At 45.2% G+C, this 13,979-nt stretch overlaps 1 protein-coding gene across 1 annotated transcript in view; it reads left to right on the top strand.

Annotated features, from left to right (window-relative positions):
* tenm4 (teneurin transmembrane protein 4) overlaps positions 1-13,979 on the top strand; it is a 135,187-nt gene that overhangs the window by 25,645 nt on the left and 95,563 nt on the right. The window contains 3 exon segments of the mRNA XM_042064275.1: positions 8,297-8,546; positions 11,367-11,465; positions 12,598-12,833. Of these exon segments, the coding sequence (XP_041920209.1) occupies positions 8,297-8,546; positions 11,367-11,465; positions 12,598-12,833 (585 nt within the window).

Raw genomic sequence — 13,979 nt, 5'->3', positions numbered from 1 at the left:
TTTTTGGAAAACAAACAGCTCACCGTTTATTGCTCCCAAGCACCATACGTAATCTGAAAGTAAAGTATGCATACATTTTTTTTTTTTTTAATATTTGAACATTACAGCCTTTCAAACATGGCTAGCTTCCAGCCAATTGCATGGAGTCCACAGAGAGAGAAAAGGGAGCTTTTAATAATAGATTAGACTTTGCAACTGAACCACCCAAAGGCAGGAGTTACATCAACTTAACTAGGCAGCTGCAATTACATCAAAATTCCAAAGTGCTCCAGCAGTCTGTGGCAGTCTCCACAGCGTCCAGCCCTGGTCTTATCTAATCCCATAGCATATCCACCCACGCACTGCCCCCCCCCCCCCCCCCCCCCCCCCCCCCCCCCCCCCCCCCCCCCTCCACCCATCCCCCAATTCCTCTGCTGCAAAGGCACCTGGTCACCCCGGCACTGACACCTCAGCGTGAGAGTTTTGGAGGGCTTAGGCCTCCTCCCCAACACCAAACAAAGGCCCACAGATTTGCATTCGGAGGTGGAATGGCCCTCGGGCTCAACCCAGAGGGTGCCACAGGATCCTGCCAGGGCAGGACAGCCGGCCGGGGCCCGCACCAGCCATGCGAGACACTTGTGTGGTTTCACCCAGCTGGCACTGGATGGGGTCAGTGCAGCAGCACTGCCATAGCGAGATAGCGGCTTGATTTTTGTCTGGCCTGATTGGTCCTATTAATAAAGTATTGGATGGGGGCACGTTGCCAGCGGCAGTGTTATATTGCGGTGCAGACTAGCCCTGAGAGACACCCTTTCTGTGCCCTATTCTCTCACTTCTCAACACAGACATAGAAAAACCCCTCCCTCCGCCTTTGTCTCACTCTCTCCATCACTCTCTATCATCCCTTTCTTTCTCTCTGTCTCTCTGCCCCCCCTCACTATCTCTCTCACTCTCTTTCTGTCTCTCCCTCTCTCTCTCATCTCAGTGAAAAGCTCCAGCTATGACATTAGCCTCCCCCCGGATGTTTCACACAGCAAAAACAAACACCTCTGATTATTTTTGCGGACAGCATGTAAACAGAGAAAATTATGCAAATCACTTTCCAAAGATTTCCACTTTCCCTCTTTTTTTTCAAAGAATTCGCCATCTTTTGACAAAGCAAGAGTCCAATTTCAGGGAAAATGTGGAACACTCTTGTTTATTCACTTACAAACTAGTCACCTAATTAGATGTGCAGGTCGACTGCAGCCTTTTAGATCAGCAGTTCTCTCAGTACTTTTTTTAAAAATAGCCAGACAGCACCAGTAGTGTTTAATTTTAGTGCAGCATTCAGGCTTCTTAAAACTTCTTGAAATCCTCCAGTTGTAATTCGTCTGAGTGGTGAGTGTCTACTCTCCAAATAACACATTTTTACCAGAAGAGGTCCTCAAGATTTGGCTTTTCATGTCAGCTCTTGATTTTAATGAATAGGTTTCTTCATCTTTATACCAGACCGTCATGACTTCAGAGTGGTGAAGTACATTAATTAATATTTCCATACTCTGATCCTTCAGTTTAAAATTTCCCCTGCTTTCTCTTATCCTATCACTTTTATGTGATCGTTTTTGACAGCGGTCAGATTTGTGTGTGCTTTTTCATGTCTCGATTTTAATGGGTAGGCTTGTTAATATTCATATCAGATTGTCACCAGGGCTCAACAGCATATCTAAGTGGTTAAGTAGAGTAATTAACACATCCATATGGCAGGTTCCCTCTTCAAATGTCACACTCACCTCCACTCTTTCTATTTTTATGGTTGTTTTTTTCTCGTGCATACTTTTTGTATGTTTGTGTTCTTCTATGCTGGACAGGGTCCTCCATATTCCCTTCGCCGAGCGTTACAAGCATTCTCATACTGGAATAGTCCCCAGTGGCACTGTATGGTTCATGCAATTACCTGTCAAGTTTCCCCGTGCTTGCAGGATCTCCACTCCATTCTCACCGTGTCAGGAAATTAAATGAGTACATTAAGGCATTTTGACGGTGTTGTGACAGGGTTCTCCTCTGCTCCCTTAATCCGAGCCTGAACATTCTTGATGTGACAAAATGGAGAGAGAGAGAGAGAGAGAGAGAGAAGGAAAAAGGAAGGAGAGAAAGAGAGGGAGAAAAAAAGACAGGAGGCTAAGAAAATCGAGGAGAGCTGAGGAATAGAAGACAGGGATTTTTTGCATGCAGTTTTTTTTTTTTTTTTGTATTCACACGTGCACATAGTCATGTAGATGTGGAGCGCTGAGCAGGGTAAAAACCTCAGCAAAAAAAAAAAGCCGTGAACGTGTCACTGTACTATTTGCCACACTTCTCAGACTGCAGCAGAGAAATCACACTGGAGGACATAGAAAGTTTTTCAGCCCTAACCTGTGTGACTCAAAAGAAAACACAGGAAGTACCGTATGCCTCCTTACTAAATTTTGCATGCCGTAAATAAGGGATTTGTTGTTCACTGTTCACTGCATCAGTAAAGCAGAATGTGCAGACTCAAACTCATTCTTTCCCAGAGGGAGCTCTGCACTCCCCCTAATTAATTGGCCCTCAATATATTTGCCATCCTGAAATAATGAAAAATAGTGAAAGTGATGCCTTAAGAAAGGTATTCATGGCTATTTTTAATCTTTAAAGCTTCCAGTTGTATTTTTGTTTTTGACACACGCATTTGCACTTCCAGGGATGCTACAAACATCCCTGTTTGTTTGCTCCCCCCCCCCCCCCCCTCTCCATTTTCAAAAGAGGAACCCCCAACACACATCTCACAAGCCCACCCCTCCACCCTTCCTCCCTCCCCTGCGTTCCCATGCGGTTGATGAGTCTGCTCGCTGAAGCCTGCGGCCTCCTTTGTGGAGCATGTGCTCCACCGTGGCCCTCGGCTTTCTCTCAGGGCTGCCCCCTTCGTCCTGGGGAGGACGCCAGTGTGAGGAGAAGACACCCTGCTGAGCCCCAGATCTTAAACACCAAAAATGCCCCCCCCCCTCCCCCTCCCCCTCCCCCACACTTTCCTTTGCTCTGGTCCCCACACCTCCCCTCTCCTTCGTCTTAGCATCTTTTAATACATATCAGCATGTGGCCAGGGCCACCACTGGCTACTAATGCAGTATGGATCTGTGGTGAAAGGGCAAGAACAACACCGCCACCTTTGCAGCTGACCAAGCAAGAATGGAGATTCTCGGGTTAAAGAAGGCTTGGTGAGAAGAGGGGAGGACAAACACACACACACACACACACACACACACACACGCACACACACACACATAAACAGGCGACTCAGGGACTCTGCTGTGACTGCTGTGCTTCTGTATCCAGATAAGTCAGGCTCCACTGGAACTGCCTAATCAGACTCCCTGTCAGAATGAGGGAGGAAAATGTGGTTGAAAGGAGGTCATCCCCGAATGTGATCCACCGCTCAAGACATCTGAGAGATGAGTTTTTTCCGCCTGCGGAACATCTTAATGAGCAGCACGTGGTACTATTTTTCATCACATGGAAGGAGAGTACGGAATCTTGAGTTTCTGCTTCGGAGTTTGGGGCCCAGTGTCCGTGCAGTTACATTTCCTGCCTTCTTCAGTGCAGCTGCCTCCCTTAACACTGGCCCTATGTGTTTCTGAAGCAAGACTTAAGTGGTCAGTAGTTTTCTCCTGTCACTCAATTATAAAGTACATGCACACCCTCGCAGTGCTGCAATACCACTGCAATGACGCCTACTCAAGCTTTTACAGAGATGTCAACTGTCAAGGTTACCATTTTAAATTAGTATATATAAAGTTGGCCTCCATGCCTTAAAGAAAAAAAGAAATAACACACTGCCATTTTGGAGAGCAACAGGAAGTCCACACTAAGTCTTTACATTGACAAGCTGCTAGCAAGAAAGTGTGTCTGAAAAAAAAAAGAAAATTGCCCTTGTCAGTGTGTGTCCACCAGGCTCATTTTTTACTCATTTCTGTTATTGAGTCCCACAAGAGACAATATCTCAGACAAAGTACGGTTCAGTCGCCAATTTACTGCTATTTTATTTGATTGACTGCTCTTAATATGACATGGCACAATAAGACTGATTGAAGTCTCATTGATTCTAACAAGCCTCTTGATACCGCTGCCTTGTTGCAGCAGTAATAGTGGCATCCCCACTGTAGAACACATTGCTGTGAGGCCTTACCCCTTGTTCACTGTGCTAACTCTCAAATGAATCTTGTAAAGACAGCTTGTAGTCCCACATGGTATGCTCTCCTCAGGTCTTTTCTAATGACTGGTAAAAACACCTCCAGCTGTTCAGGGGACCAGCCATAGAAGGTGTCACCACAGTGGTCTTTGGTGCGCGTATAGACAAATGCTGCACAGAAGCGAGGTTTGTGTAGCTAGCTCTATTTTTAGCCCCCTGATGGTGGGTTGGTGGCAGTAGGCAGGATTTTTTTTAATGATCTGTCTAGCTGGTTGATGGCTTTTGATTAATTCCATATCGAGCCATTCGCCCCTGGATGCTTTGATCTGCTGTCCAGGGCATACTGTAGTTCTCCACCACATCAGGTGGGAGCGTGCACAAGGCTGATTTTTATCCGCTTCACAAATGGCAGCCCCATGTTTGGCACCAGGGCAAACACGCACATCTCCAACGATTGTGGATTTCAGCATCGACAGCATTCACACACACACACACACACACACACACGCACACACACGCACTAATGTGTACACTCCTGTGTCTTTAGAAAACTGCTAAAAAAAGTTACAATACAATAGCTACTTTACTGATCCCTGTTCTTGCTGTTCAATTATTCATGGATATGAATCAATTTTGTGTTTGAGTTTGATGGATCGGTATCTTCCATTGGTTAACTAAGACGGCCAAGGGAACCCGATTTTCCTTGGAGATTGCCTTCAGACAGCCTTAATGGCCGATTGACGCCTTCAAGTATTGAGCTGAAGAGGAGATGTTCCTTTAATATGTTTGCCAAAGCCATTGGCTATGAAGAAGGGGATTTTTGGAGAATAGATGCAAGTAAACAAGGGCAATAAAATGTTTAGACTTTCATATTGAATTAAGGCTGAGGAATCAGACCCACGTCAGTATGTCTATTGATATATCTGAGGAGCAACCTGAACTTTTAGTAAATAACACTTGGAGTAATAAGGTGCATCTAGCAATGTGATTTTGTAAAGTGCCTCAACATTGTTCAGTTCCAACAATATCTTCTCTGACACAACAAAACAAAACGATTTGAAAGGAATTAGTTTGTGTCAGATTTTATATTTCAGCCTCACCCACCCTCTCTTTCATGGCCACACAATAATCTTTCATGCCCACTTTTGAAATCTTGTCTGTGAACCAGATCAATATTTTACCTTTTCTTGATTATGGTGAATCACTCTTGCTGAATCATTGCTTCTGTTCCTGTGACAAGGCTGCATGCCTACTGTTTCAAGGACTCTGAAGAATCTCCTCTGGCTCTATGGTTTTCCATTAAGGGAAAGCTCTTACCCTTGGAGTCTGCATCATTTCCTCAGTTGTTGTGGCTACTGCTGTTGCCACCACAGAACAGGAAGCTTGGGTTATTGCGGACGTGTCCTGAAAACCCAACTCAAAAGTTTATGTGAGATACAGTTTCAGTCGCAAAGAAATAAGTAATTAAATGTGTTCTTTTTTTAAAAAAGAAAAAATCTGACTTGTAACGTCTTTGTAATTTTACCTTTCCAATTGTATTGTTGTAAAGTTACCTTAAAAGTAGCATCTACTTTTGGCAGGCAAAAAACAAAAACTACCTTTAGAATCACAGAATATCTGTTGTAACACAGTTCAAGGATCAGACAAAATTTTCAACACTCTTAACACATTTTGAATTGTTACTTGATGACTGAAATGTCTTTATCAATGTATAATTGATAAATGGCTAGTGGTGTCAGGAATTATTCATTATATTTGTCAAAATGAAAGGGAAGGGTGGAAATAGGGCTTCTCCTTCACCTCACTCGTGGACATCATGGTTGTTTACTTCATCGAGGTTCTCTGAATGTTAGGCCTCAGAGTAATCACCAGGGCAGACTTGTCGGTGAAAGCGCCTTTTCGCACTGAACCATCTGTCACCGGTGCCTGACAAATGATCCAGAGCTGGCACCCAAAATGAAAGGGAATGAAAAAGCAACCCAAATTCGGTACAGGAAGAAGCACATCCTATGATGACTGCCCGTGACTGCAATCCTGACTGCATTCTGTAAAGGAGCAAACTCCAGGTTGTGTCTGTGGGTGAAAATCAGCATCTGCTAACAGCCAGTAAGGTTAAACGGAGATTTAGCAAGCCTCCCTTGTGTGCAAGGACAAGAGAGGTGAAGTGCTTTTCACACATTAGTTGGTGACTTGTACTTTGTTTTCCACGCCTGCATACCTATGGGACACTGAGCTGTTTTATAGTGGGTATCTAACATGCTGTCCTCATGCAGGCATACATATGCAATGCCTTGGGAGAAAGAAAAGAAATATTACTTTGAACAAGCTGTCCTTTTCATTTCTCTGCTCCGTGATGAAGGTCTTATTGTGCCTGACCTTGTTCTAACACAGTTTGCTGTTGTGTTGCACACTTGCACATTGTTGTTGAATTGTGATTTGGTGAGAATAGGGGGGGTTAAAAAATAAATAAAAACTTGTAGTGATTGAAGTTTGCTGTTGTATTGAGGGGAGAGAGAACGAACCCTTACTGATATTGTCATTCCACTCCAGTTGCTAAGAGGTGGGCATGAGGGGTGGAATGAGACAGTGTAAATACAAGCACATAGTTTGACACCTCAAGATCGGTGCACTTCTTGCTTCACACGCTTTCTGTAAATAAGCAATTTATTGTGGCTACCTGTGAAATAAAGTGTGTGTGTGTGGGATGGGGGGATTGAAGTGTGTGTAGGGGAGATGAGCATGAAGAGGGAGCCACTTTGTCTGTGAAGGCACACAGGCAGGGAGCTCATTGATTGATTAATGGGCAGGCAGATATGGAAATTAATGGATAGGCAGGCAGCGAGAACACTCTCACGTTAAGCAGGGAGTATCAGATTTGTGCGCCATGACCACTGGGTACAGTCTGATCCTTCATATCTTGTGTCTGATGCCTGCGAAGTCCCATGACGCATAGTGACAGCTGAAGACTAAAACACAGAAGGAAGCGAACAGCGCAAATGTAGGAATTCACTCGGCAGACAAACAATGCTCCGCAAAAGTACTTGATCTTGGGGAGTGAATTTCAAAGCAGCCTGACTGCAGTAATTCTATATGGCTGCTAATGACAGATCGTCACAGGTGCAGATTACTGTTTGTGAGAATATACCTGACGGAAATGACACGTCCCATTCAAGTATTTTTTGTCTATTTCTTTCACCAAAAGGCAACTGAAAGCATTTAGCCAAGTGCTGACAGACTAGGGCCGGGCAAAGGAGCAGAGTGTCTGTATAGTGCACCCACCATCTCTCTTTGCCTTCTCTCTCTCTCTCTCTCTCTCTCTCTCTCTGTTCTCTCTCTGTGTTCTCTCTTGTCTGTCACTGTGCCTTTCACTTTTTCTTTTGTCCTCCACACACACACACACTCACTCTCTCTCTCTCTCTCTCTCTCTTTTCATTGCTCCCTCTGTCTCATTATCGTTCTGTCTCTCTCCCACTGTATCTTTCTCTTTCTCCCCCATCCCGTCTCTCTGTCTATATACAGACGTGCTCTGGATTTTTCTGCCAGGGAGCGATATGGAGCAAATTGCGTAGATGTCTGCTTGAGTGTTTATTGTACAGCCAGCATGAGGCATTTTGAGTTAGCGCGCTAATGTGTTCAGAGTTAATCCTCCTGATTCCATCAGGACCATGTAACAAAAGACAAGGCATCCACTGGAAGAGCGGCACACACACACACACACACACACACATACACACACACACACACACACACAGAGATGCACACACACAGAGATGCACTCACACAAACAAACACACACAAATACTTTAACACACGTTTTCATGCCAACTATGTTTCAGTGCATTCTGGGGTTTCATTCTGAGTTTGCATACTAAAGTCAAAGAGGGTTGTAATCAAGGATCTCTGCCAAAGCTGTCCCAGTCAAACGCCCTGCATGTCAAGTAACTGATATCAATTATTGTGTAGATTTTAAATCCTCTTTGAGAACTTCAAATTGGCTTTACACGAAAGCTCAAAATGTTTTACACTATCGCAGATGATGAATGATACATTTAGCTCATCTCCTGTCATGTTTTTTTTACATTTCACTTATCTCTTGCTCAACATATCCTCTTTCCATTTCCTCCCTGTCAGACGGCACTTTCCAGAACCACTCCCGCCTGCGGACGCCACCTGTGCCCCTGTCGCACTCCCACTCGCCCGGCCAGCAGCACCATGCCACCTCGGTGAACTCGCTGAACCGGGACAACTACACGCCACGCAGCAACCCCAGCCCTGCGCCCACTGACAGCTCTGCGCCCCCCGAGGGCCCAGGCAGTGCCCAGGACTCGGGCAGTGCCCAGGACAACTGGCTGCTCAACAGCAACATTCCCCTAGAGACCAGGTACGTCCAAAAAAAAAAAAGGGAAAACTAATTGTGGGATTTTTTTTTTAAGTGGGTTTTTGTTTATCCATCTTAACAAAACCAAAAAATGTGTGCCAGGTATGCCCTCATTGCACCCCTTTTGTATCCACTCAGATAGCATGCTGCATTTGCCTCGGCTTCAAATGCTATCTGAGCGCCAAGAAGGCGTTTGGCTTTTTGGGCTTTGAATGCATAAGGGTGGTTAGAATGGAACTATTTTCTGAGGGCATGTGTACCGGAGTAAAGGTTCTCCCAGGAGCCACAGTTGATCTTTTCAGCGCAGATTTGACTCTGGTACTTCCCCAGTGCCGGTGTTTTTTAGCTCGTTTGCTTGTTAAGGATAAGTGTAGAGGACTGGCTTGACAGACGCGCCGGTCAACATGCACTTGGAAATGTGAACCGCGATGAAACAAGAGAAAAGGATTGTGTTCGGGCTCATCTGGAAAAGCCTGTGATTTTGACAACGCGGGTGGCCTCCGGGGTTAGTTTTCGTTTTCATCCGTGAGATTGCTGTTGAGTCGGCACAACAGACTCCGAGCTCATGCACCTACAGTAAAAGGGGCCAGCCCACACCTCCTCCTCTTCCTTCCTCTCATCCTCCTCTTCTTTCTTGTCCTCCTCATCTCCTTCAAGTCTTTTTCAGAGGCTTCATTTTTTTCCCATCAATCCGCCGCTGTTCAATTTGCTAGCGTTGCCTCGCAGTCCGAGGCCCTCGTGTGAAGGGTATCCATCAACTGATATTCCTGCTGTAGGGCTGCGTCGCTCCGCTCTTCGTCTTGCTCAGGGCAATCAGCACTGTCAAGCCCTCAGGGAAGTCGACTAAAGCTGCACACTAATGCACAGATCGCCAGCATTTCCATGCAATGAAAAGAATCCTTGGAAAAGTAAGATAGACTTATCGTCTGCCTGGCAAGGTTTGCTGTTTTAAAACAGGCTTTAATGTACTCTGTGTCTATTTAAAGTGTATGTTGTAATGTAAACTGACAAGATAAGAAGAAACCCCCTTATTTATTTATGAATACATACACACAAAAAAACTTCTTTCTGAAGTGACTCATCAGGTGTTTCTTTGGGACTTACACTGACAAGGGAGTTGAGGCGTTACTTTGGCAGGTTGTTATGACAGCCACAGTAAAGCTTGGCTGTCTGGTTCGTCAGTGCGACCAGCATTGTTTGACGGTCCATTCAACGGGAAAATGAATGTTAATTTCAGTTTGTGGAGAATTGCACGGTGGCATAATGACTGATTAAACACTGCCCCCCCCCCCCCCCTTCGAAGTTAATCTCTCCCAGGTATTCCCAGCAGAGGCGCAAAACAGATGGTGGAGTGAGGAGAATTTAAAGCAAGAGCAGACTCCAAATCCAACCCGTATAAATCCTCTCTGTCTGCACGCCTCAGACCGGAACCAAAAAAACAATCTATTATTTCAATTCTTCTGACAAAATTGGAGCCATTAGGAATCTCCACCAGGGCGATGACACCTGGCCTGTCATCTGGGCGGTTAATAGCCTTATAATGGCCCTTTCCTCCCTTTCATGTGGACTGTGGAGTGCTATGAAGCAGCTAAATCTTTGGGAGTGTGGGCCCTCTGTGAGTGTCTTGGGAGATAAACCAGCAGAGGAGTCTCCTGCCCCCTCCCTTCCCTTCTCTTTTCTCTCTCTCTCTCCATCTCTCTCTCTCTCTCTCTCTCCATCTCTACTTGTCCTCCATGGCTACTAGGCTCACTGCGCCTCACTACTCCGTCGTTTTAAAGATTTAATACTGCTCCCGGTTGAAGGTTTTTTTTTTTTGTGTGTGTGTGCGTCAGACATGCTATTCCTCCACAACATTCACTTAAAAGAAAAAAAAAAGGAATAAAATTGGAGCAGAAATCAAGCCTTTTCTCTTGCTGAATCCACATGTTCAGCCTGCCTGTTTGCATGTTGACCCTCCATGCCTTTTCTCTTTGCATTACGCTGGCCTTCCCTTATGGAACTGCCCTCATGGGGGAGACTAAGGGGCTGCTTGCTGTTGTACGCCAGCACACAAAATGGCACGCAAAAGTTTGTCCAGGGAGACTTGCATCTGCATATTTATAGGCAACAATATGCTTCAAGATATGACTTCCATCAGAAGCCACAGCCATAAAGCAGGACTTATGTACTCTGCTCTACAGTCTTTGAGGGATTTTGTCGCTTAAAGGGAAAAAAAATAGATATTTTCTAATCTTAACTGTCATGTTTCTACAAGCACAAGTGCTTGTAGTGTCTTACTGTGTTCTCTTGCACTTGCCAAAGCCTCCTTTAAACTGATCTGTGTGAGTAAAAAAAAACAACTGCATTGTTTTTGTCCAACCACCATCATCCCCCTGAAGGAGCCAGAATACTCTAATGTTTATCAGAGAAGAGCAAGACGCATGCAGAGATGGGCAGGGCTCATACAGTACCAGGTAGGGCTGACTGACCAGCGCTGGGGAGCAGCACAAGGGGACCTTTCCACTGTTTTATGTCACTAAACTCTCAAGTCTCTGTTTCCATAAGGGGCTCGTCTTTTCTCTCTCTGTGGCTCTCTGGGTGCCGTCGCCCATGCTGTCTTTCTTTCTCCAATTTGTTGCTGTGTGTGTGTGTGTGTGTGTTTGTGTGTGTGTTTGATGTGTTGTGTTGTGTTTATTCCTCATTTATTTTTCTCTGGTGGTGGAGGTGTGTTTGTTTGTTGTCTGTGTCTACATCTCTTGCCCCCCCCCCCCCCCCCCCCCCCCCCCCTCCTCCACACGCATGACTCACTCACTGCTCCATCTCCATCTCTCCATCTGTATGTAGAAACATTGCAAAGCAGACATTCCTTGAGACTTTGCAGGACAACTTGATTGAGATGGACATTCTGGCGGCGGCGCGCCACGATGGCGCTTACGGCGACGGGTACGTCTCACGTCCCCCTTCCAAACCCCCACCCCCCCCCCACACACCGGAAAAAGGCCCGCCCACCTGTCGTGTATACCCACTGAGGCTCTGCTGCTTTGCCATGCTGCACGTCCGTCTTCTCTCTGTCACGTCTCCTCCATGTCTCATTTGTCCTCGTCCCACCGAGTGCATAGAGATTTCCAAGTTGTGTGTTTTTCTCCTGTAGCGCTATTGGATCACCATTACTGACAAACCGTGTCCCTTTTTTTTCTCTTCTTTTTCTTCTGTGCTGCTCATCTTGTTAACACACTAACACCTTCCCCTTCCCTCTGCATCTTCCCCCTGTACAGAAATGCTGTCTTAATGAGATTTAGCACTTTCGATGACACCAATCATTGTGGCATTGAGGTGTCTGTGCCATCATGCCCCTAAGGTAAAATGTCACTGTTCCAGAGGTGGTAGAAAAACATGCTGTTTTAAAACAGCTCTTCCTATTATATAAACCATCTGAAAGACGCCTTGCACTCAGAAATATATGGGGCGCTGTACCTTAATGCCCAGCAGAATTCTTTCTTTTTAAGCCCTGCCTAACCCTTCATGGGTGAATAATTACCCCTTTAACACATACATTTGCTATAAATATCCAGCTTTCCCACTCCCCAACAACTAACAGCACAGACTCAAATTAACAGGGATCTGGCGTGGTCACTCGTGCTGTAAATTAAATTTGATATCGATTCACGATTGTGATAGTGCCAGCCCACTCTGCTGGAGTGTTTTTCGGTTCACCAGCATAAAGGGTGTCTATGGCAACAGATTTCTTCTTTTTTTTTCTTCAAAAAAAGTGCTTAGAGCCAGCATTACTGAACAGTGTAAGGGACTGTGTGCACTCTCTGTATTACAAATGAGAAGGAAGACACACTTTCTCACACTCTCTTACACACACACACACACAAACCCACCCACACACACACACACACACACACAGACACACACACACACACACACACACACACACACACACACACACACACACACACACACACACACACACACATATACAAATAAAAAATAAATAAGCAAGCTAGATCTTGGAGAAAGCCTTGGGTTCTGTTGTTTTCTTCTCTCTCTCCCCCCGTCTTGTCCCCAGGCACTTCCTGTTCAAGCCCGGTGGGACCTCGCCCATGTACTGCACAACGTCGCCGGGCTACCCGCTGACCTCCAGCACGGTCTACTCGCCCCCGCCACGGCCGCTCCCCCGGAGCACCTTCTCGCGGCCGGCCTTCAGTCTGAAGAAGCCCTACAAGCACTGCAACTGGAAGTGTGCCGCCCTCAGCGCCATCCTCATCTCCGTCACCCTCGTCTTTCTCCTGGCCTACTTCATCGGTCAGTATACCTTCGGGAGACTTTTATTCGGTCGCTTTTCTTTCACTTTTCTCTCTTTTTTTTGTGCTTTCTCGTTCTCTCTGTCACCCCCAGCCCCCCCCCCCCCCTTTGCTGTCTCTATGGTGAATTCTCCAGTCTCTATATCTTTTTTTGATCTATGTCTATGTCTCTTCCCATTCTTATTACCGTATTTTCCGGACTATAAGTATAGGAGTATAAGTCGCACCAGTCAAAAAATGTGTCATTAAGAGGAAAAAAAACATATATATAAATATATATATGTTGCACCTGAGTCGCAGGACCAGCCAAACTATGAAAAAAAGTGCCACTTATAGTCCGGAAAATACGCTATTTCTCTTTCTTTCTTTCTTTCTCTTCCTTTCATCTGCCTCTCTCTTCTAAGGCTTTGTTCGGTCCTCTTGTGTCATTTGGTGAGGACTCGGTCCCTGATAGGATCTCTAATTGAAATTTGAATATATGATTTCATGCGTATGGAAGTGTGACTTATGCATGACGGTGTTCAGATGAGGTCACCAGTGCTGTATGAGCCTTAGAATGGACCTGTCCATCTGTGGAGGATGGAACTGGTTTTTAGCATCAATCTTATCCCACGGTTTCTTTTTGCAGGCCCTCTGATTGTGGATAAGATCATCCATTTCATCCATTCATCACTTTGTTATATTGTTGGATTGCATTACACTGGTTAAAAAACAAGTCCCTGCCCTTGTGAGCTAGCTTCAGATACCCCACAAATAAAGATATGTTTTTTTTTTTTTTTTTTTTTTTGCGTTTTCTGAAAATCAAATCAGGCAGGGCTGACTGTGGTTCCGCCACATGCACTAAACTTTATCATATGCTTTTGGCTGTACAGTTGACAATATAGTATACCTGTTTAGCATATAAATGGATACATCATTAAATTTAATCTTGTGCTTTTATGGAGCCAAAAAAACATGGAGGGAGAAGAAGTAATTTATTCCTACTGATTCGAAGGAGATGCTGGCAGGTGCTTTCCACTGCAGACTCCATCAGAGAGATAAATGGCCTCACCAAGGCATCACAAGACTGTTGGGATAAACATAAATTGTAACTGTATTAGGAATATGTATCCGTGCCCTCTGGCTAAACAACGATTTGGTGGTTTTG

The sequence above is a fragment of the Alosa sapidissima genome, chromosome 15 (genome assembly GCF_018492685.1).
Source record: "Alosa sapidissima isolate fAloSap1 chromosome 15, fAloSap1.pri, whole genome shotgun sequence".
Taxonomy (NCBI): domain Eukaryota; kingdom Metazoa; phylum Chordata; class Actinopteri; order Clupeiformes; family Clupeidae; genus Alosa; species Alosa sapidissima.
This window is presented reverse-complemented; position numbering and strand designations above follow the sequence as displayed.